The following is a 23311-nucleotide window of genomic DNA, read 5'->3' on the forward strand; positions in this document are numbered from 1 at the left end:
AAAAATCTTCAGGGAATTGGATAGCCACGTCCCGAGTCCCGAGTAGCCTTCCTTGGTCGGAATTCTATGAAGGTGACTACCGCGTACCGCTGGGTAATACAGTCATCTATCTGTTGGCCTGGGGTCAACTGTCTCCACTCCTGAGTTGGAGAGGGCGAGGTCATGAGCACCCCGATCTAAAGATAGGACTAGGGAAGGTTCGAGGGAAAAGAAAATATAGACAAGATTCTTATATTGATATTTATTGACTATGTACTTATTTACCTCTGCTTTAAGTCAATTGAGTGGCTTAAGAGATATGCATTACACGTATTTGCAAATCTCGGATCGATCCTAATCAGTCGTCACACAGTCCGTCTTATATACTTTACGTCGCTTTCTTACTTGCGATTTTCGCTAAAGACTAGTGGTCGCCACCTGGCAAGCGATAGGTGGTACTATCAAGTACTAAGTTGGAAGTCGGAGCTGAGCGCGAAATTTCAAAATTCAAATTTATGTAGAAACGATCTAATTTAAGAAAAATAATTATTTGAATATATAGTAATTAATAAAAAAATGCTCCGAATGGTAAAAAACCCTAGATAAAATGTATTTCAAATAGTTTTCGCAATCATGTATGTCACAAAATCCAAAAATTTAGGAACGCCTTAAAAAAATTTGTATAAGCTAATAATTATATGTAGAACAACACAATAAAATTTCAGACACCCTAGCTTCATTGTTTTCAAGAAATAAATTATCTGTTTAACACGTACTCTTATTGGAAAAAAAGTATTTTACAGATTGCGATTGAAAAAAAATTTCAGACTTTGCTGGAATTGAAATATAACGTAAAATAGTATGTTTTAAACATTACGTTTCATAAACAGTACCCACAGCTTCACCGTTGTTTAGTTATAACAAATTAAAAATGTGTATTTAAAGATCCGTGAAGATGTTCCAACGGAGATTTCACCAACAACTCAATGTTCACGTACAATATAACCTTTATTTTCACTTGTCTGTTTCGGAACACATAATGTATTTCAGAGCATGCATTGACTATACATTGTGACACTACCCCTAAAGACATTCCTCCCCTATCTGACAGTCATCTTTGTAAGGAGAACCGGTTTTAAGTGATACGTAGAAAGCACGTGTATTTCATTTTGAGGTTCATTTTCTTCGTGTTGCAACGTGTCAATGACTTAAGTGTTAATATTTTGTGATAGTGATTTTCTGTAGGTGCAAAGTGCGTTTTGATGTTCAGTTTTCACGTGTAAGCAATAACTACATCAATAGTTTAAGAATATTTTTGATCTTTAAATTCAGTTAAAATGGGTTCAAGTCCTTCAAAATTAAAATCAAAAGTCAAAGGAATTGACGAAATAATACGAAAAATAATTAAAAAATGAAGTAAAAAAAAAGAACAAAATCAAAAAAGACATTAAAAAATAAAACGAAATAAAAAAAAAAATTAAAAAGAAAATGAAATAAAAATAAAGAAAATAAAATTTACAAAAAATAAAAAAAAAATAAATGAAATAAGAAAAAGGAAATCAATTTTTACAAAAATCAAAGAAAAAAAGTAATCAAACGAAATATGAAAAAAAAAAAAAAAAAAATGAAATGAAATCTAAAAAGACATGAAAACATACAACGGAACGAAAAAAAAAGTTAAATAAAAAAACTAGGGGGTACAAATGGATCATAGGATCTACGGTAAGAACGAAGTTACTTGAACATGAGATGAGTGCCCAAAAATAATTGAACATGAGATATGTGTCGAAGAACATCATAAAATAAAGAAACACAATTTCCAGGTAGCACGGGGGTCGCGAGACCCATAAAAAGAACGAAGCTCTATAAGAATAAGCACTGCATTCACGTAGTTCAGTAAAACAAAAATTTGAAAAACGAATAAAAAAAAAAAAAAAAAAAATTAATTCAGTACTCACAATGGTCAAACTGACGTGAGAACGCCATGCATAAATACAGCTCTTACGATGGTTGAACCAATTTTTTTTAATTTTTTTTTTATTTATTTTTCTAGTTTTTGTTTTACTGAACTACATAAATACAGTACTTATTCTAATAGATCTTTATTCTTTCTATGGGTCTCGCGACCTCCTTGTTACCTGAGAAATTGTGTTTTTTTATTATATGATTTTTATCGACACACATCTCATGTTTTATTGTTTTTCGGCACTCATCTCATGTTTAAAGAACTTCGTTCTTACCGTGGGTCCCATGACCCATTTATACCTCCTGGTTTGTTTCTTTTATTTAAAAAAAAATTTTTTTTCAATGTCCTTTATTTCTTTTCTTTTTTTTTTCTTTAATTTAATCTTTTTTTTTTTTCATTTTTTTTTTAATTTCATTTTTTTTGCATTGCATTGTATTTTTTTATGTCTTTTTTGATTTCGTTTAATTTTTTTTTTTTTTTTTCATTTTTTATTTTATTACTTTTTTTTCTTAAATTTTTTTTTAAATTTATTTTTTTGTAAATAAAGGTGGTGTTCCTTTTCAATGGGAAAAAGCTACTAGAGCAGATTTTTCAGCTTTAATCAACAGTTTTTTATTCAAACTTACTATACAGCAAAACTCATTGATACAAGTATAAATTATGTTAATTACTAGTCAACATACATACATATATTTCCACTGTCAATAAATAATACATTGTATCACAATATGAATTAATAAAAAACTGATCACAAAAAACTTACTTTAATTTTTTAATTTTATCCATCCCAAATTTCATAATAGTAAGTTGAATATCAGACCTTTTCTCTTCAGGCATTTTACGAAGAGTAGCTCCAAGCTGTATCAAAAATCATTTCTTAGTTGCTTTTGATCTGTCCTTGGACCTGAATATTCGTACATAATTAATTTCATGGCTCATGTCATTAAGGGGGCTCCTTCACGAAAGTCCCCAAACAGAGATATATTATTTCTTGTAAATAAAAGTCTACTGAATTTAATAGTGGTCTAAATTATATTTCGAATGGGTCAAAATTTTGAGAAATCCGAGCTCAAAGTTGTAACTATTAGCACGTGTCCCTACGGGGCAGCGTGAAAAACAATTTGTTTTCATTTATAATAAACCTAAATTAAATGTCCCAGCAGACTGAATATATACGTTTTGTAGATGAAGTCTTCCTCTGTAATATGCTGTATTAAAAATTGTGGATAAAGGACCATTTTAGCGAGATATTTGTGATGGAAATAAATAAATAGTGTCCGGAAAGTCAGGAGGTCACGTAGGTAGCAGACGTACTTGTTCACCTAATCACGCAAGTCTTCAAAAAGTTGAGATTCGTATAGCTTGAAGTTTGTATGTACCTAGCATTATTTTTATCGAATAAGGAGTATGGAATTAAATAAATATAAACTTTTTGTATATTTTAACGCTTCTAAATACTTTTATATATTATTTTAACAATCCTGGAAAATATATATTTGCAATGACTATCTAGTTTTTGGCACTTTTTTGTATAGGTACTTGTACGTTACATAGATACTTTTTTATCACATATCTTCCTTATTTCTTCTGTGATAGTATGTATTATGGTCTTTGAAGATGTTACTCGTATTTTATTATTTACTGCGACGGATAATAATATATCTATGCCGTCAGTGGGATTTTTTTCATGAGCATCCATTAGAATTCGCAGATTCATTCCTTCTCTTGCCATTTTCGTTATCAGTCTTGGTTTTCATATGTTTTTGAAAATCTGCAAGGATTTTCAGCTGCTTTCGACTTCATAGGTACTGTTGGCAGTGAATAGGCATTGAAAGTTTTCTCTTGATGATAAGCTGCAATCTTCAGTCAATAATTTTTTATATAAAATCAAGCTAGCATACGTATATAATAAATTAATAGAAGAGAAATGAACGTACTTGAACTATTTCATCAGTACGCCCGAGACCTGTAGTTTCAATATCAAAGAAAACGATTTTGTACTCTTTAATTTCGCTGTATCCTTCATATAACAAAGAAATCGCAGTTTCCATAGGTAAGTCCACCGGACCACTAAGACCAATATCACTTTGGTAAGAAACTCCTTCCTTTCGTTTAGCATAACTACTTTTGGATGATCTTTTAGTTTTCAGAAATTTTTTTCGAGTTTTTGCCTCTCGACTACTCGCGAAAAGCCTTTTTTTTCATTTTGTTTTTTTTTATTTTCCGAAACTTCAAACCTTTCTTCAGTGGACTAAGACCTACTCTCTGAAATACTTCTTTGACATATTCAAGTCCTTTATTTTTTTGGCATACTGCTGCTCCTACACGATAATTTAACGATTCAGATCCCGAGTAATGCTTAGATTTGGGGCGTTACTTGAAACGAAATGATTAAAAGATATATTTATTTGTGTAGAAGCAGCTGGAGCAATTTTATTGACATTGTTAATGTATCGTTTCATAAGATCATCCAAGGAACTTCTGAGCACTTATCCATCCAAAGGTTTTTTATTTGGAAGCCTTTTAAATTCATAAGTTTCATTTTCTTTATGAAACGATCACCAAAAGAGTGGGGGACAATAGCTTTCATTTTGGAAGCTAGAGCATCAGGATTATTTTTATGTTCAGGTACTGCATTACTCAAGGTAGGCGAAAAATAGTCTATAAGAGTTTTTGGTAAAGACATTGCTCACAAAGAATCACAGAATGCTTTGACTGTGTGATTTTTGTCAGCCCATAACTCAATGCTGTGATGAGATACAGCCCTTAGGCTGGCTATTGTAGCAGAATCATTGTCCATGACAAGTCGACCACCAAAAACGTTATGCTTTGTAAATAACGGATTTTTAGTATATAGCTCTACAGCTATGTCAGCCTCCATACTTTTTGCAGATCCATTGTAATTCTTTTTACAATTGTGGTCGGTCAATTTATGGCCCATGTCACATAAACGACAAGTTTTAGACCGTACTGCGTAAGAAACAATTTTCTTAGAGTAGTGTCCTACTAAAATACCATGCCCTACAAATACAGTAAAGTATACTACAACTTTAAAAATAAATACATAAGTGAGAGATTTTTAGTATAAAAAGTACTTAAAAAATGTTACATTTCAAAACTACCTGAGAGACTATTGTAGGATTTTCCTGTTCCTCTTTTTTGCCACCCAACATCATAGCTAAACGTACATCCAACTTTACCCTGACCTGTCCTGTAATTAAATATTAGTTACGTTATGATTGCTGGGCACAACGAATACAAGTAACTTGTATTTTAACTTTTGTTTATTGATTAGGAATCACATGGTTTACACATATACAGCAAAAAATCGTACAGTAATTTGCCTTTCAAAAAATCAAATAACACAATATACAAAATTTTTTAAAATAAATCAATGTATACATTATGTCATCATGGATGTATAAAGTTCATGCACTCAGTCGATTACCAAATTTCTTATAAATAGTAAAAATATTTTAAAAATTTATAGAAAATATAAAATACATAGATGTAAAAATCTCACTCGTCAGTAATCACATCATGGGCAGCAATTGTCAGTTACTTTTCTTCTTCTAAAGATTCACTACAGGTTTGCAATGCAAGAGCCTCCACTTCACTTACAAAAATACATACAATCCTAAATTTTCACCCTTCTACGATCAACCCTTATTTTTTAATAGCCATTTTAGCAATTTAATCATTTTTCATCTCCGGTCGATAACTGATCAATCGTCATTTAATTAGTTATCTCCACCAGATGTCTACAGGTGTCACTTCTGACCCAATAAACAGCACGGAGTAGGGATGAGAACGAAGCTGGTCTCCTATTTCTCTCACACAATAAGACTTCTCTCACTCCCTACACAGTTGTCGGCTATATTGTTTATGCATCAAGTGTAGTAGTAACGTTGACAATTATTATTTTGCTATCTCAGTGTAACTCTCATATTAACTATTAATCATTCCTATTCTATCAATAATAATCTTATATATAAGATTGTCAACGTTACTACTACACTTGATGCATAAACAATATAGCCGACAACTGTGTAGGGAGTGAGAGAAGTCTTATTGTGTGAGAGAAACAGGAGACCAGCTTCGTTCTCATCCCTACTCCGTGCTGTTTACTGGGTCAGAAGTGACACCTGTAGACATCTGGTGGAGATAACTAATTAAATGACGATTGATCAGTTATCGACCGGAGATGAAAAATGATTAAATTGCTAAAATGGCTATTAAAAAATAAGGGTTGATCGTAGAAGGGTGAAAATTTAGGATTGTATGTATTTTTGTATGTTGTATCATAAAAAAATAGAAACTAAAAGTTTTGTCTAAAAAATAAAAAAAAAATTTAGGGGTGGACTTTGCAGAAAAAGCAATTTTAGCGGCAAAAAATGTAGACGTTGACAATTCAAATCAACGGTATGCGATTACTCATTCAAAAATTAATGAAAAACGTGATCGAAGCCAGCATTTTAAATGGCAACTTCTGAGGTGAAAATATATTAATACCACGGATTCATATTATACCTACAGATGTGCCAATTCAATTCAAACGTATTAAGTTTTCGATAAGATTGGCATTTGCAATGACTATCAACAAATCCCAAGGTCAAACGATGTCTATTTGTGGCTTAGATTTGAGAACACCATGTTTTTCACACAGACAATTATACGTGGCATGCTCTCGAGTGGGTAAACCATCCAGTTTGTTTGTGTTAGCTAAAGATGGACTAACAAAAAATATTGTTCACGCTATAGCATTAAGAGATTGATATTGTTTGTTAGTGTTACTGTCGTAATTGATTAATTAATGATATATAATTTTAAAGAATAAATTATAATAACTTAAAAATAATAATTGCCTTTTGTTATTTTTATATTCACTCATCGTTCACAGCGCTCCATGCATATTTCACGCATATACAACATTCTTACATACATACAATATACACATTCTTACATACATCCATACTTACAATAAGTAAGCTATTTTTTATCTACACTAGAAATTACTTGAAAGTAATTTATATGGCAAAACAACGTTTGCCGGGTCAGCTAGTATTCTTATAAATTTTAAATTTGGTACCCGTTCATTATATAAGAAGTACCTAAAACATCAAACGTGTTAATTCAGTTATTTATGCTGTTTTGTACTGAGATAAATAGTACTTTTCATTCAATTACCTATATTTATTTAATCAAATACTACAAATAAATATGTAAATAAAATAAAAAATTTTGAGTTTATTTTGTAAATAATGATGCATAACAGTCAACAACTTCTAGTTTATAGTTCTCAAAAAAATGCGTATATTGATTTTTGCATATTTCTTTATGTATACGTGGGGGATGTAAAACTGTTTGCTAGGGTGTCGTGGTGCTAGAAACTCGACACCCTCTAATGAAGCAAGTCTTAGACTCTCTCCCTCTAAAAAACACTTTACAGGCACCCCATTTTGGTGCTGATTTTCTATTGTTCCATCGTATTCGAAATTCATTAAACTTTAGCATCCTCGGATCACCGAGGGGATAAAAGGTTTGCTCTAGAAATTGAACTGTGTATATGGGGCTAGGCAAGAGCTCTTAAGTTTTTGTTTGTAATACAGACAGCAAATATTTAAGGATGTGTTGTTTAAGGAGTCACAAATTTAGTGGTCACATAATTTGAAGAACCGTCGAATCGATCGTTACTTCAAAATACAACATAAATCTACTCTTCCAGTAATATTTGGGTATCGCAACTATTGTTGAATTTTCACTAACTAATAACTTGAAAAAGTTTTGTTCATTGAATTTTTAACTTTTTGTATTAAAAAAAAAAAACTATCTTCCAGCACGTATACATATTCTTTTACACCATATGAAAGTGCATGATTTCCAAACCAACAGAATAACACAACCCCCTTTAGTCTTACTGTTCAGCTCCATAATGAGTAAAAAAAGTAATAATCCAATCGATACACTCTTCAAAAGCATAATAGCGTGCTAAGTGAGAAAACGAATTAGAAAAAAATTGGGGAGGGTGGAAAAACCATCGCACCAGTATTCCCCCATTTAATGCTCCTCATGAGAGTATAGCAGAACTGGTGCCTCAGGTGTTTGATTGATAGCAGCTGTTTCGTCACGCAAGGGATGGGTGGGATGTAATACGTTATCTATTTTCTTAATGCTTGTAATTATTTTTACACAGTGGTGATGTGAGTTTTCGGAAAGTCGGTATATATACTTAACTATGCTTAAAAACAAAGTTTGTAATTTAGTAACTTATGAAATGACAACTAATACTTAATACTAAGTATTTAAAACTATTCATCAATTTTTTTTTTTTTTTTATATAAATAACATACGGAATACTTAATACACTAGTTGTATAATTGTTTTTATTTGTATATTTTGTTGTTGGTTCATTTTATATGGATCAACTTTACCTGTAAGTAACAATTTTCAATTTTAATCACATTGTATTATAGTGGCATTATTGAAAAGATACAGTAAAAATTAATTACGAACATTAGAAGAACGTTAAAAATATTACAAAAAGTATCTACCTGACGGGAAAAGTCCTATTCAAATAAGATGCACACAACAGCAGAGCCTTCTAAAAGGTGAGGGTATCAAGCGAGCAGATACTTTATACAACTCGTAGGCTCCACGTGCGTGTCTAAGGGCGCTTAGAAAGCTGCACTTGCCCACTTTTTCCACGCAACATCTGTACTGATGTGTGATATAAATCATCTTCTCACGCGTTATTTGTACAAAGGTGGGGAACGAGTTTCATCGTGGTGAGCACTTCTGGCTATTATCGATTTATTAAGCTACGTGGAGGCTAAAGTTAGAAATGCTTCTTTTGAGTGTATTGCAAAAGCACATGAAAACTATTTATTGCGTTTTCAAAAAAGCTCTTTGGTTTTAAATTATCGGAATGTCAAAATATCAATAAGAGTAGAAAATAATCGTAGAACCATATGATTTCGATGTATATTATGATTATTAACATTCCATAAATAATATTTTTAGGTGGTTGGAGATATAAAGTGTAAATTCATAAGGTTGCGCCAGAAGAAATCTCAGGAATCATTTGTATCACATGGTTATGAAAGAAAAAAATAGTAATTAAGAGACTGTTGGTTGTGTATTTCAGAATATTGTCGGTTCCAAAATGTACTTTATTTTCTAAATTAATGATATAACTTTGCGATATAAATTTTAAGAAACTACTTTATAAGACATGAAAATTTCATTATGTTCAAGATATGATGATTTCTAAATTCTTATCTATAAATACCATTTAATCATTACTGACTAATCGCTGATTCATCACAAATCATAGCCTCGATTCAGACTTATTTAGCATGGAATATGCTTCTAGTGCTCAAATAATGTAATAATATATGATTAAATTGTCTACATCAATTTGTCTTTTGATATGCATTCTTCTATTGGAATTTCTGGATCCACAAAAGTTGTAACTCTTGACTAGGGACCTTACACTGTAAAAAAATATTTTTCGTACTAAAGTTTCATTACAGCGTCCATTAGCCTCCAATAACAATGTTTTCAAAGTCGAATTATCTCACTACATTTTAACGTTTACTGTACATTTGGGACAAGTAGGGGCCGTCATTGTAGGTTTTTTAAAGTCTTATTACGAGGCTACTTATTCTAAAGCTTTATAAAAAAAAAGTTAGTAATTTAGCATTTTGTAACTTTACGTCTACCAACTATCTAGTATAGTAGACAAAAATTTTGCAAAGCTTAATTTTAATATCAAGAGATCATTATATTTCTAAGATAGATGACTTTTCTAAGAGATACTTTGAATTAAAATCATCAGGGGTCAAAAATATAAATAATTTTATGCCCTACGTGTACCAGAAAGAAAAGCAAGGATTCTATCTTTCAATATATGGAATTTTATTCTAGTTTCAATAGTGAGAATTTTGAAGAGAAGCTTTGCGTTTTAGATTAGTTCTGTTATAAATCTCACAAGAAGTACTCGAGGTAGAAGAACAAAAATAGTCGATAAGTAATTATTTCGTTGTCATTTAAAATTTGTTTGATTGGTACTTTTTCTTGTTGTTTTAATAGAATTACATTATATTGTCTAGTACTTATACCTAAAATCCATCTTATACTACAGCGATAAAACTGTGAATACTGTTAAACTACTTTCAGCAACACAAAGGATTTTCATCCAGTAAGTGAATCTCAATCTGAAGGTAATTTGCCACCTGATGCAGCACAATGGTTATTAAATACAGAAACGGGGAAATAATAGAAACGCGTGATAAATCGCAATAATTACCTTCTACGTAACCACAATGATTTTTTGCGCTCTTCTTTAACAACAGTTATACTAACACGACGTACTGTACCGCTACACCAGCAGATAGATACCATCTCCCCTCCTATTGGCCACGTGTATAGCAAGTAGCCGAAAACTGCTTCTTTTCTCCCCACCAAGGCACGCTTTTGCAGTGGGCGGAGTCTCCACGAGTTATTGCTGGTATGCTCTAGCCAATAACAGTCGGGGGGTCTCAGTGTTGGAGGATGCATGATTGATCGAGACTGATCATGATTCTCCCCTCGTTTCTGTTGAAACTATCGCGTGCGGGATCAAGCCATGCTTGGACGGACGCGCGTATGCGGTCAGGAAGATGGCGAAAAGGTGATTCAGAGAATGATCGGAGAAGGTGTCTCTTTTGTTGCTGCTGGAGCTTGGGAATGATGTGTGGCAGGGCGTGATTTTTATTTTCTCCGCGATTACCAGCTTGGATGTTTGGGGAAAGTAATGTCCGAGTTTCATGGATAAAGTGAATGTAGGTGTGATTTCTTGGATGGACTCATCCTAAATTCACTTTTCCGAGGTCTTACGATTTATTACAGAAGTGGAATTAAATTATGAGATGCACATTGGCATGAAGTAATGTTGATCTATAATACCAGTGATAGACGTGAATTTGTATTATTTTTGAAAGCAACAGAAAGAAGAGATAACATTCTTTAATGATTTTTCTTATAATTTTTCTTGAAATAATAAATTTTGTTGTTTTTACTTCCAAGGTAAATTTTTCGTCATGTCGATATTAGTTTGATCGGCATCAGAATCACAAGTGGAATTTCTAAATTTGTTATTTTGAAATAAAACCGCAACAATAATCTTTTCGGTGTATGTATAGGAATATAAGGGAATACAAAAGTTTCCTTTATTTAACCAAAATGGAAGTAAATATCACAAAAGGTTCTAGAAAATGGAGGTAACGTGGAAAAAGCGTCGAGTTGTCGTTAGATAATCTATCAACTTTCTTTTCTTCGGACCCTGTTGGTGCCAGCAAATTGAATGCGGGAAAAAGGACATTGGTCGTTTATATTCTAAATGTTCATGGAATGGTCGGAAATTTTCTCTTTTCATGAAGTAATATACTTCTGGAAAAGTCGTGTTTTATGTTTCCTTAATATTGGTGTTGCTTTGAAACTGAAAAATAATATTATTAAATTATAAATCTTTTCAAATATATTAAGTTTCTTTATGTGTATGCTAAAAAAAGAGCAGTATAAGTAGTGTACTCTATGTAGATGGTACACTGTACAGAAGTAGTTGTTACAGAAAAAGGTAAACATATTTAATCAAGTAAAGACCAACGTCCTGTACACTTTTTTCAGACCCTTACATATTTATTAAAGTAAAAGGACTCCTTATCAAGTAATTATCTATACCACGAAGTTAAGAATAGGTTTTAATATTGCTAGAGAATATTTAAATATAAAACGAATTTAACATGAAACTTATCGAAAAGAAACGAAGTTTATCTGTAAGTTTATTTCAACATGGTAGAAAAATTTACGTACAATCATACTTATAAATAAGTTATAAAAAATTTTATTTCAGTTATTTTTTTAAAACCTCACACTTATAATCCAATTTATACTTCAAACATCAATGTACATTATTTGAAGATAAAAAAAGCTTGCATGAAAACGTAAAATGAATTAATTTTATCATTTGAATTTCAAAATTCTATGAAAAATTCGATTTTACATATAAAAGGTGAATCCAAGCAATAAATACTATTTTAAATGAGACTTTCTTGTTATCAAACATTTTATAAAGATGCTTTGCCCCACTGAAGAAAAAATAAAGATCGTAAAGCTCTCGCCTCTCCGTAACAACGCGCAGCATCCAAAAGACGCGATAGGCAGACCTGTGAGGGAGAGTCAGAGGCCGCGCCTCCTCTGATCTTAGTGGTGGGACACACGGGAGTAGATATGATGCTGGTCGGGAAGAAAAGTGCGCTGGGCAGGAGTCTCGTGAGCAGCACTTGCACTTGTTGAGATTTCAATGTGATCGTGGTCTAGGTTCCCGCATATTTTTATCGGTACGAGAAGAAATATAATCTGTGTAAAGTTAGTTTAGTGTTTTTTTTTTTTTTTTTTTTTTTGATACGAAGTTAGAGTGAACGTGAGATTTTTGTACATCAGTTGGTTGGGACCATTAGGTCTCAGAACGGCTAAATCATACCGGTAGTAATATTTTGCTGCAAAATGGTGTTAAAAGGAGTGAAAATTCTCTTGGTTTGTTAACGGATAGCGAAGTTTCACGAATAAGGTGAGGAAAACAACGAAGTTTGTTTGTCAGAAGTATCTTTACTAAGGCAATAAAATTAATTGAATGCACTGAGAGAATGTTTTGTTTGTAATTAACTTTGTATGTTAACTATTAGTTTACGTATAATATGTATCCCGTGTGGTGCCATCTAACGCGGCGCAGGTTCAAGGTAAATATGGCATGTTAACTATTAACATGACGTCTGTATCAGTTAAAATTTAAGAAGTTGTAAAGAACATGTAAACTAATTTTCTGTTAACGCACTTGTACATTAACAGTAAACAAATCCTTCTCTCAGCGTGAGGAAACATATTTATTAACTTCATATAATACTGAAGTATACAGTGAGTATATAAGAATGTTAAATGTACATTATGTAAAACATATAGTATTTTATAATCCAATACTTCTTCCTGATCAGTTTGTGGTGAAACTTGGTGAATTATAATTTTTCTGTCAATGTTAATTCCAATCATACAAACCTTACGTCACTGCCTTCAAGATATATTTTTGTTTTCAATCTCATCCGTAAAATTTATAAAGTAGGTTCCTTTACCTATTAATAAAATGGACAATGCTCATTTGTAACGAATATAATTGTATCAACTGAAAAATTGCAATTTTAATAGTCCATCTATTTAGGGTGCCGACAAAAATAAATTTATCCAAATTAGTACTTTTCCCGTCCAAAATGTAAGCAATACTGTGCTTAATACATTGCTGCATCCCAACTTGAAATATTTTTAGTACTGATGTTTTAAAAGGACTATTCTTCTGAAAGATCAGAACATCATTACCAGATGACATCAGAAGAAGCCAAAAATCCGTGGTCAGTGAGTCCCGAAGAACCTAACGAGATCATCGACAGTAGCGAGTCCTCCTCGTCACTAGACTCGAGCACCCCCAGCGATGTTGTCAGTTTGGGACCGACAACGTCGAGCAAGGGCTCGAGCTCAGTTGTCAGTTTTTCCATTGACAGTATACTGGGGCGTACGAGAACGGACTCCTGTCAAGTGGTCAGGGACAACGGGGAAAGGATTAAAAGTGACGATGTCGGTGAGTTCACTTTTTGATGTTATATGGACTAGAAGAAACTAATAGGTGATTGGTGGTGTCTTTGAATTGTAGAGAATATAGAGACGCACTAATAACCCGAGGTACTTTAATTATCTTGTGTGTACAGAAGTTGATTTTTGGATATCCCTTGAAATTTTGTCGGTAATACTACAAATTATCATATTTTAGTCATGTATACGAGTATTATTGCTTCGAGCTAGCTAGTTTTAATATATTATTTTAGTACGTAGTTTTGTCCCAGGTGAAATACTACGTATTCAATATTTTGCTTTAGAAAAAACTTCTGATATCTTTTTCAAACTTTTGCTCATAAAATTTTTTTACACACGTCACTCCCCATAGTGAAACGGACGTGGAAGAGTACTTATAAGTTGAAGATGCTTACTAAGAATTTAATTGTAAAAAATCACCAGAAGTATTAAAATCAACTATTTTCCACGGCATATTATAACGTATGCGTTAAAGAGCTTCCAAACTTTAGTTGGAATAAGTCTTGTATCATCCAAAAAGTTATTTTTCTGTTTTTTCCGTAAAAGAAATTATCAAATGTGAAATAATGTGCTGTATTTTTTGCATTTTTAATACGAACAATATTTTGGTGGAGATAATTTTAGGGGGAGTTGGAGTAATATCGACAATTTTTATTTGTCAGGAGATAACGAAACTTCCATGTAATATTTTGATAAGGTAAATATCCCGAATTCCGATATCTTTAAAAAAAAATTACGTGAAATAAGTTTAGCAAGATTTATAAACTCCTATGTAGTGTTGTGTGAACGTTTACTGTGGATACCTAGACAAAAATATTTTTGTTACTTAAATCTGCGTCTTAAGCATGTGAATATGCTAGTAAACGTAGAAATTTGTTAGAAAAATTTCCTTTAAGTACGAAATGTTAATAATCACGTAATAGAGATTACAACTAAATACACGGTTGATTAATATACTTACATATATAGGTATATTATCACATCACATTTATTTTCCAGTGAATTCTACATGGGTTATCAAAACTTACCAAACGAACCTAACTGATTTTTTCATAAAAATGAATAAATTACAATTTCAAAAACTACTAATAAAAACAACACACACTGTCATCAGTAAACTAGGAAGCAAGACTAACGTAAAACGACCAAAAAAATTTTATTTTTCCTCTAAAATTACAGGTACAAGTAACGGATCATACGTCAGAACGAATCTACAGTTTCCCGAGACAAATCTACTGGACCCCACGGCCTACTCTGCAGCATCCCTCGCCTCCGCGTCTCTGTTGTACAACAGCTGGCTCGCCCAGTCAAAACCTGGACAGATATTTGGCCTTCAAGGTATTTGACGTCAATGTAACTCTTCATCTTACTTTGCAAAAGATTTTAACGAGTTTTTTATTTTTTCTATCCCGTTTATCAATCGATTCGTACCGAATAAATTAAAAACAGTACATGTGGGGTAAGTGTAAAACGTTAGGTACGCCATGATCACTTACAGAGTTACTGATGCACCGCTCGCGTGATGCCCGGTACTTTAATTTATGGCATAGGTCTATTGTATGACGTGTTGGAGTCTGTATTAATGGCCCTAGCTTTACTCGATTATACTATACCTTTTGAAATGGTTCGCACGTGAGCTGAAGTTTCGAATGGATTCATTACTTTTAAGAACAATACGATGAAATATAACTTGATTTTTTTTTCAAAAAATCTTTAATATCACTTTTTTTTATAGTATTATTAATACTCATCATCAACGTAATGTGTGTATGAAAGAAATGTGGACAATTTTTATTTTAAGACTTATAAGTCATCTTATCAGGTTTAAATCGCCAAACGCTTCTAAACTCTGCATGTAATTGGCACACAAATAACGTTTGGAACCTATGTTTCTTCTTTAAAATTGTTAATTTATCTTCATTAAACGAAGATTTAAACTGCTTATAAAAATCACCTCAGTATTAAATTTTTCTTTTATAGATTCATATGTCTCAGAACTTTGCAAAGATTAGAACGATCTCTTTTTACCCACGAATAGCTCCATTTCATATCCCTTCATGAATACTATCACGAGTTGCTACTCTTTCATAAAGAGTTTCATAGTTGATGTAGTTTCTTCTCGAAGACTTATTCAGCTGTCTTACGAAAATGCAGAGCAATTTTTTTTGACTAGATGTTAAATTATTTGTACATCATTAAAAATTTAAGCAACAATATTAAACATGTGTGTGATAATGACACACAAAAATGAATACGATTTACGGTTTTCATATTCTTGCAACAATTTGTATAAGTACTTTAATCACCTCAACAATTTTTTATCACCTCTTAAAAATCAATTACAATTCTTGTTTATTACATAACTCCTGTTTTACTCGTGTTAAAAGTTAAAAACCCTTTTTTTTCAAAACATATCATTTTCCAACCTCGGGCGTTTTTGAGTGTCGGGTGTACCTTTGGTAGAAAAAATAGGATTCGCCACATAAGTGCCATCGCTCTGCGGCTACCTTCCATCCCTAGGGCCGCAAAATAGCCCCGGAGACGACGGCACTTATCCGACGAAAACTCATATTTCTCATTCGAGTCCTGGTATGGATCTTAACTGAAATATTAACATGGAGTTTCTATAGTTTGACAGTCACGATGACAATACGAGGGGACTTTAAATAAAAATGTATTACGCCTGGACTATACGTGCTTCTTGTGACAGCTATCACAGAAGTGAACTTATAATACCAAGTTCCTTTTCGTACCAAAAACAGAGCCTTGCATAAAGTTTTTTTTCCATTAGTCATTACTTGACGCTGTATGGGAAACCACGAACAATGGTACTCGTTATATTAAGCGAACTGTGCTACTTTTCTGCGAAAGACATGGTAAATTTTGTTAGCTAATGTAATAGAACTATAAACTGCATTATTATTTATAATAAAAAGGCAAGCATGCTGGTTTTTGGGCAGAAATTATCGACAGCTACACAAGCCAGCGTAAATAGCCAACGATGCAAGTTTCCATAAGAACCGAAAAACGCTAAAATTTGTAAAGAGTGTTGGTAGATACATTGTCAAACAAAATCTTGATGGTCTTGTGATGCATATGACTACAATGTTTTAGAATCTTTAAATAATCTGAAATCCTTTAACTCTAGTAGGTCAAGTTTCAGTCTTTATCCCTCCCCTCAAAAAAATATAGATCATCATAACAATTTACGGTAAAAAAGTACTTTTAGACATAGTTTTGTTCGCTCTAAGATTACGGGACTACTCTTATTCTGTTATTGAGTACAACTGTGATATAATGACTAGGAAATGGAAACCTTCAAATAAGAGTTACTTTTCAAATGAATCGTTAAATAGCGCGAATAACATCACAAAGCTTATTAACTCAAATCTTAAGCACATTTTGAATTTTATCATACTGTGATATTCTTAACTTTTTTTTATTACGTGCTGTTATTTTAATTGGCTATTTACTTGACATTGAAAATGTATTAATTTTGTGCGAATTTGGTTCATCCCAAAGCAATTTATTAATTGTTTTAGAAGTCTTCTTTTCTATTTTATTAACTACCTTCTACGATATACATTTACTCGTGGAAGTATAATTAACAGTTTTAATAAAGTGTTTATTATCACCTTTTATAATCTCGAATATACCTATGAGTTAAAAATTAAATGGATTATCGGTCTAGCTATGTATGATTCAAATTTTTGGGTTACTCCCTATATAAGTGGTGCTTCCTTTTCTTTTTGAGCTATTGAGAAACTCCCAATCTGAACTTGATTGATACCACCACGCCTATTCTTTGAGTTGACAACTGTCTATAAACTTCTTTTACATATTACAAGTGTTCTTTTAAGTCTCGTACCAAACCCTAAGATCAAATACACACCAAGAGACAACAAAAAATACTTTATGTTGACACATTAATTTTTTTATAAAATGAAATTCAATTTAGCATTAATCGTCAATATATTTACAAACAAGAATTGTACTCATCGATTTCAAGAATTTGGAAATAAGTAGACACACGCACGCACAGTTTTCGTGCCAACGGCGACAAATGAGCGAAGAGATATGCAAGCGAGCGTGAAATACTTCGCAGTCGCGTTAAAAATGATACACAAAAGGCCGTCTACAGTTTTTTCCGCGTTTCCCGTGCATATAAGGAATACGAGCGTATTAGGAGCCCATTTATCAGCTTTGCCCGTGAGAGCTGCTAAACGCCTGAGTAAACTCGTAAATCATCTCCTTCTCCTCACCCTTCCACCCCCTCTCGTGTACCAACGTTTTTCCATCTCTTCTCGCTCAATTAGTGAGCGCGCGCATGTACATTTGGAATCTCTCTAATATTCTATTTGCGGGAGTTGTAAAACTGTTGAAGCTCCTTCGCCCCGACCCTCTTACAACGCGAGCGTTTCATTTATTTTTTTTCCTTCTTTGATTTTTCATCACTCTTGGTGACACGTTGTTTGAGAATAATCCATCCGGAAATGGAGGTGCTCAATCAATTCATAAAATGGACTTGCGTTTACTGTGTTACTTACCCAGTAGTAATAAAATATTTTGCGGTATTTTGTTTTCCCAGTTAGTAAACTTACAGTTTGTAGTAATAACTCACAAGCCATTTATTTTTAGAACCAGCGAATATTACTGGAATTATAACCACGTGATCTTAGCTTGAACAAATCGCACACAACAAATAAAAAAAGCTTTATTCATAATTATTCTCATTGTTAAGATAGTATAATGGTTTTTTAACGGTAGAGTTTCACGAAATACTGAATTTTTATCTCCCCTCTCTCCAATTTAAGACAGTTTAATAAACTTATAAGATTATGTAAAAATCTGAAAGATTGTAGAATTGTATACAAAAAAAAAATTATTGAACTACAAACTCATGAAACTATGGTTGTGTGTATAAAAGAACGTAGTAGATTTTTTCTTAGAATTGCCTAGATCAATTGAAGTAAAATTCTGCGTTTTCTACTGTTTTTATTATAATTATTATAACTATCGTTATTATTATTATTATTATTATTATTATCATTATTATTATTACTCCTACTAGTGTTACTAATTTTGTCATTATTATTAATGTTAGTAAAATTGGTTATACTTTTATAGTTTTATTGATTTTACAAATTATTTTATCTTTCTTTTCATTTGCAAAATTTTTAATACTGAAGGAAATTTGAGTTATATTGATAATTTATCTAAATAATTTATCTTATAATTCTTTAAAATTAGAAAAATCATTTCATACTTTTTCTTATTTGTTACAGAAAACATTAGTTAAATAAATAATGAATGAAAAAATTTTTATTTGTTTGTTCATCACTTATTTTATTTTTTTTATTTTTTTTTTTTTGTTAGGATAGAGTACCAAAACGTGTATGTATTGATTTTTTTCGATTAAAAAAGTCTTAAAATTTGTATTATTCTCTGAAAATAGGTTTGAGGATGAAGCTTTACGATTTTTCATAAAAATAAGAATAATCAGAAAAGAGCATTCGTAATGTCTAGTATAAGAAAATAGGAGCTTCATGTGTAGAAGTATTTTGAAGTATATGAATTGGACTTCTGTATGAAAATTGTGACAAATTTTCTTTAATAGTCATCAAAAAATAACTAACATAGTAAAAAAATTAAAAAGTCATAACGTAAAGTTTTGCGGATCAAAGTTAGCATTTTATACTTTTCTAAAAATAAATAACAAGTAGGATTTATTATCTTCAGTCATCTGTAAGTCAAAATCATTATCTATAATAAACATTACTGTGACCAAAAAAAACCAATCATCAAAGATACTGAATATCATACTTATGAACATTAATATCGTGAATGAGTTATATTAGTTACTAAAGCCCAGATGTAAAAGAATATGCTGAACAGATCTCCCTCTTTCAGAGAAAACGCACCTGTATTCGAAAAGTAAACACAAAATTTTCCACGTAAAGAAGTCCTCTCTATAGTACCTTTCGTAAACCGTCGTCAACAAATATCGTCCGTTTCGGAAATTTTAAACGAACTGTTAATTATTTGATAAACATGTGCAATTTACGTTAACGTCAACTTTTTACTTCTACAAATTAATATTTAAATATTCCTTCATTTTTGATGACTAGTTATTAGAATTTTTTATTTTAACAAATAGCCTTTATTCAATACAGTATTATTTAATGCATTATATAAAGTAATGCATTATATAAATATAATCGTATTATATTAAAGTATGTAAACATATTATATTACACCATTATTAATAATTGTATAATGTTTATTTTATCGAACGAAATCTTCGCCTAACATTAATTGAATAAAAAAAGACTTTACCTCCAGCTTAGCACCTGCAAAATTAAAGTTTTTAGAAAAACTTAAAAGAAATATGTTTTTAAAGAGATCCAAAATTATTGTTGTAAAAAAATTTAATGCCTTCACATGTGTGTATATAAATGTATTAAGCCATGCATAAGGATCTCAATGATCATTTTTATCTTTCAAAGGATAAAGCTTTTTTATAAAAATATATTATAGCCTGAAACACCCTCATTAGTTTAAATTAGTTAAGTAAAAAATTAAAAAAAAAAAATTTATAACGATGTGTTACAAAATAAAAAATATTTTTATCTAATTTATCGTTTAAAGATTTTATGTCAACGTAAAAATGGTCAAATTATGACCAATAAAACATTTTTAAACTCATATTTTTGGAATAACATGGATTTTATTTATAAACTTAATTTTAACAAGATGATTTTTCATTGATATCACCTGTTTTCATAATAATAGTTCACGTGAATTTATCAAATACTACTGATAAAAATGAATGGTTTGGGAGAATAAATAAATTTGCATATTTTTGTCAGTAAAGCTATTCATCACATAATATCGCTTTTGTTAAAAAATTTATCTGAACAATATTTTTTCAATGTTACAAAACTACTGTACAAATTAAATTTTTTGAAAAGTCCCAATAGCTAATAGTCACTGAGATCGTAGCTAAGAATAATTTCAGAAGTGGAAAAAACTAAAAATGTCCTAAGCTAGATCAAAGAACCACTTACGTATACGTGACAATTTCTCATTTGGACGCGTGTTCCACCTGATGTCGGCTATTTAACACCTTATCGTGAAATTTAGTGTGAATACCAAAGCACTGAAACTCCTGGAGGTTTGACTAACGTTTTACAAGCGAATCTTACAGAAAAGCAAAAAGAGAAGACGCCCTATTGCTATTAGCTTGTTAGACGAGTGGTTAGGAGTGATAAAAGCTAGCGTTCATTAACACTGCAGTAAATCTCGGGTTTGTCATTTGAATTTTTGTTGGTTTCTGTTTTCCTGAGATTTTTTTTATCTTCCATTACACTGGGTGTGTTTTTTTTTTTCGTAAAGTGTGTGACATTTATTTTTATACATGAGGATTTTTTTTCTCCATCTTGTAAGCACTTGAAAAAAAAAAAAAATTCATTTACTTCAGTAAAATGACTTAGTCTAGATATTCGCTGAAACGGTTTTACTTTAAAAAACATACAAAAAATCTTTTATTTTTATATAAAACAACGTATTTATAATTTTAGATAAATCCCAAGAGTTCAGATTAATAGTTTTATTAGATAAATCCTGAAATTTCAAAATATCGTTCAAGAAGGAGAATGATGTATTACCCATAATGGTTTTTGCTATTATTACAGCACCAAAACCTTGTGGAAGAAGATCTCGGAAACCAGGTATTGATAGGAAACCAAGACAAGCTTACAGTGCTAAACAGCTTGAAATGCTTGAAACGGAATTCAAGGTTAGTTTTATAACATTAAGTACATTAGCGTTAAATCTGACGAGTAAAGGAAATTTAATCAATAGAAGATAAAGTATGCATAAAATACATATCATTTATATAATTTGTTAATAAAATTTTAATGTATTCGGTTTTTCATCTTGAGTACCTCATATACTTTAGCCTTGTATTCGTTGTGTAATTGGTAGAGATTACTTACTTGATTCTAAAAACGGAAAAATGAAAAACTGCTATTTTGAGAAGTCTAAGATAAAAAACAAAAATAATTGTTAAAAAAAATACTGAACGATATATTAGAAAAAACATAATTTTTACATCACAAAAAATTAAAATTAAATCAAAGTTCAAGGGTTATGTATGTGAAGAATTGAGCCCCCAAGTATAAAAAAATTTGAACTAAGCACAATAATTATAAAAATACTAATATGATGCATTATCATAAAGTAATGAGTAAATTAAGTATACTTAATCAATATTTAATAAAAGTCAACAAACCAAATAACATCTTTCACAGAAAGACAAATACTTGAGTGTAAGCAAACGGATGGATTTGTCCCAGAAGTTAAATCTTACGGAGGTGCAGATCAAAACGTGGTTTCAGAATCGACGCACAAAATGGAAGAAGCAGCTGACTTCGCGTTTCAAAATGGCCCAGCGACAGGGTCTGTTTCCACCTGCATATTTTCCAACTACGCAGTTTCAGCTGCTTCCCTACTACGCTGCGACGCCACTTGCATTTGTCACGAATGGACCTCGTGGTACCGAAGACGTTGGCATCATAAACAATTGCGATTCAAAAAATTGTAGCAGCAAATTCGAAACTTGAATTTATTACTCCCAGCAGAGATTTGTAGGGTCTTATATAACAAGAAAATAATTAATTACGTTTGTATAGGAGAGACCAGTCAAATACCAATAAACCTTGCATATAAAGTTATTTAAAAGTATTTTTCTCATGGCTTAAGCGATTCTTTTAAAATGCTTCATATATTGAACTGACTATTGAATAAATGCAAATGAACACAGAAACGAAAACAACCATGAGTATGTTTTTATCAGAATTTTGCATTCCGGTAATACGAAAGTACTTAAGTACCAATACAGTATCTAAATCTTAAAACGTGTCACTGTAGATTTTTTTTACTTTTGTTATTTTATTTGTATTATTTAGTTATTTCGGAGATTTTATTATTAGTTGCTATTTTAAGTATGTAATTGAAAAAAATATTTTCGGGCAACGTTTAAATCTTTCATAATTATGGTGAATCAAGTAATCTTATAATATATATGTATATATATGTATTGCATTCATACCTCTAATGAAGACAGAACCTTAAATACAAATATATATATATATTAAAATAGTCGAATAGGAGATGTACCCTGAAAAAAATTTTTATGTCATGAAAAAATAAATAAATAATGTGGAAATTCGTAGACACACTCTAAACTGTCCTTAAACGACGAAATTATACTAGTTTAATACTTATTCGAATAAGTTTAACGTATCAAGGTCATGCATCAAAAAATTAAATTTCTATCGAATTCGTGTAAGACTTTGTACTTAAATTTTTAATGTAGAGATTAGTAATAGATATTAAACAAAGGTTTACTGGATTACTTCAAAGATGTAAAGCATAGAATCTTTTTTGTTTGTTATTAATCTATTTCGTGCAAGACAGTAAGCGATTTTTTTTTTGTACTTCTTGAGAAATTCTAACTGTTAGTCTGTATATCGGATCGCTCTGATAGTACTCAAACTTTTGGAATTCTACACAAAACATCATAGAAATTACTGAAAGGGAGTATTGAGTCTTCTAAAACTATTACTTATATTGTGTAGTACAAAAAAAAGTTTTTAAAAATTAAAAAAATCAAATAGACAAAAGAAA

The 23311-nt window shown here is 31.2% G+C and overlaps 1 protein-coding gene across 1 annotated transcript; it reads left to right on the plus strand.

Moving 5' to 3' along the window:
• Positions 1 to 13354: 13354 nt before the first annotated feature.
• LOC106646284 (uncharacterized) lies at positions 13355 to 22245 on the plus strand. Its single transcript, XM_089597194.1, has 4 exons — positions 13355 to 13610; positions 14801 to 14959; positions 21316 to 21423; positions 21938 to 22245. Exons 1-4 carry the CDS (start codon positions 13355 to 13357, stop codon positions 22243 to 22245), a joined length of 831 nt encoding a protein of 276 aa, XP_089453320.1.
• The last annotated feature ends 1066 nt before the right edge of the window (positions 22246 to 23311 follow it).

The sequence above is a fragment of the Copidosoma floridanum genome, unplaced genomic scaffold (assembly GCF_036245765.1).
Source record: "Copidosoma floridanum isolate Cflo_tuat_1 unplaced genomic scaffold, Cflo_Japanese_pri ptg000004l, whole genome shotgun sequence".
Lineage (NCBI taxonomy): Eukaryota > Metazoa > Arthropoda > Insecta > Hymenoptera > Encyrtidae > Copidosoma > Copidosoma floridanum.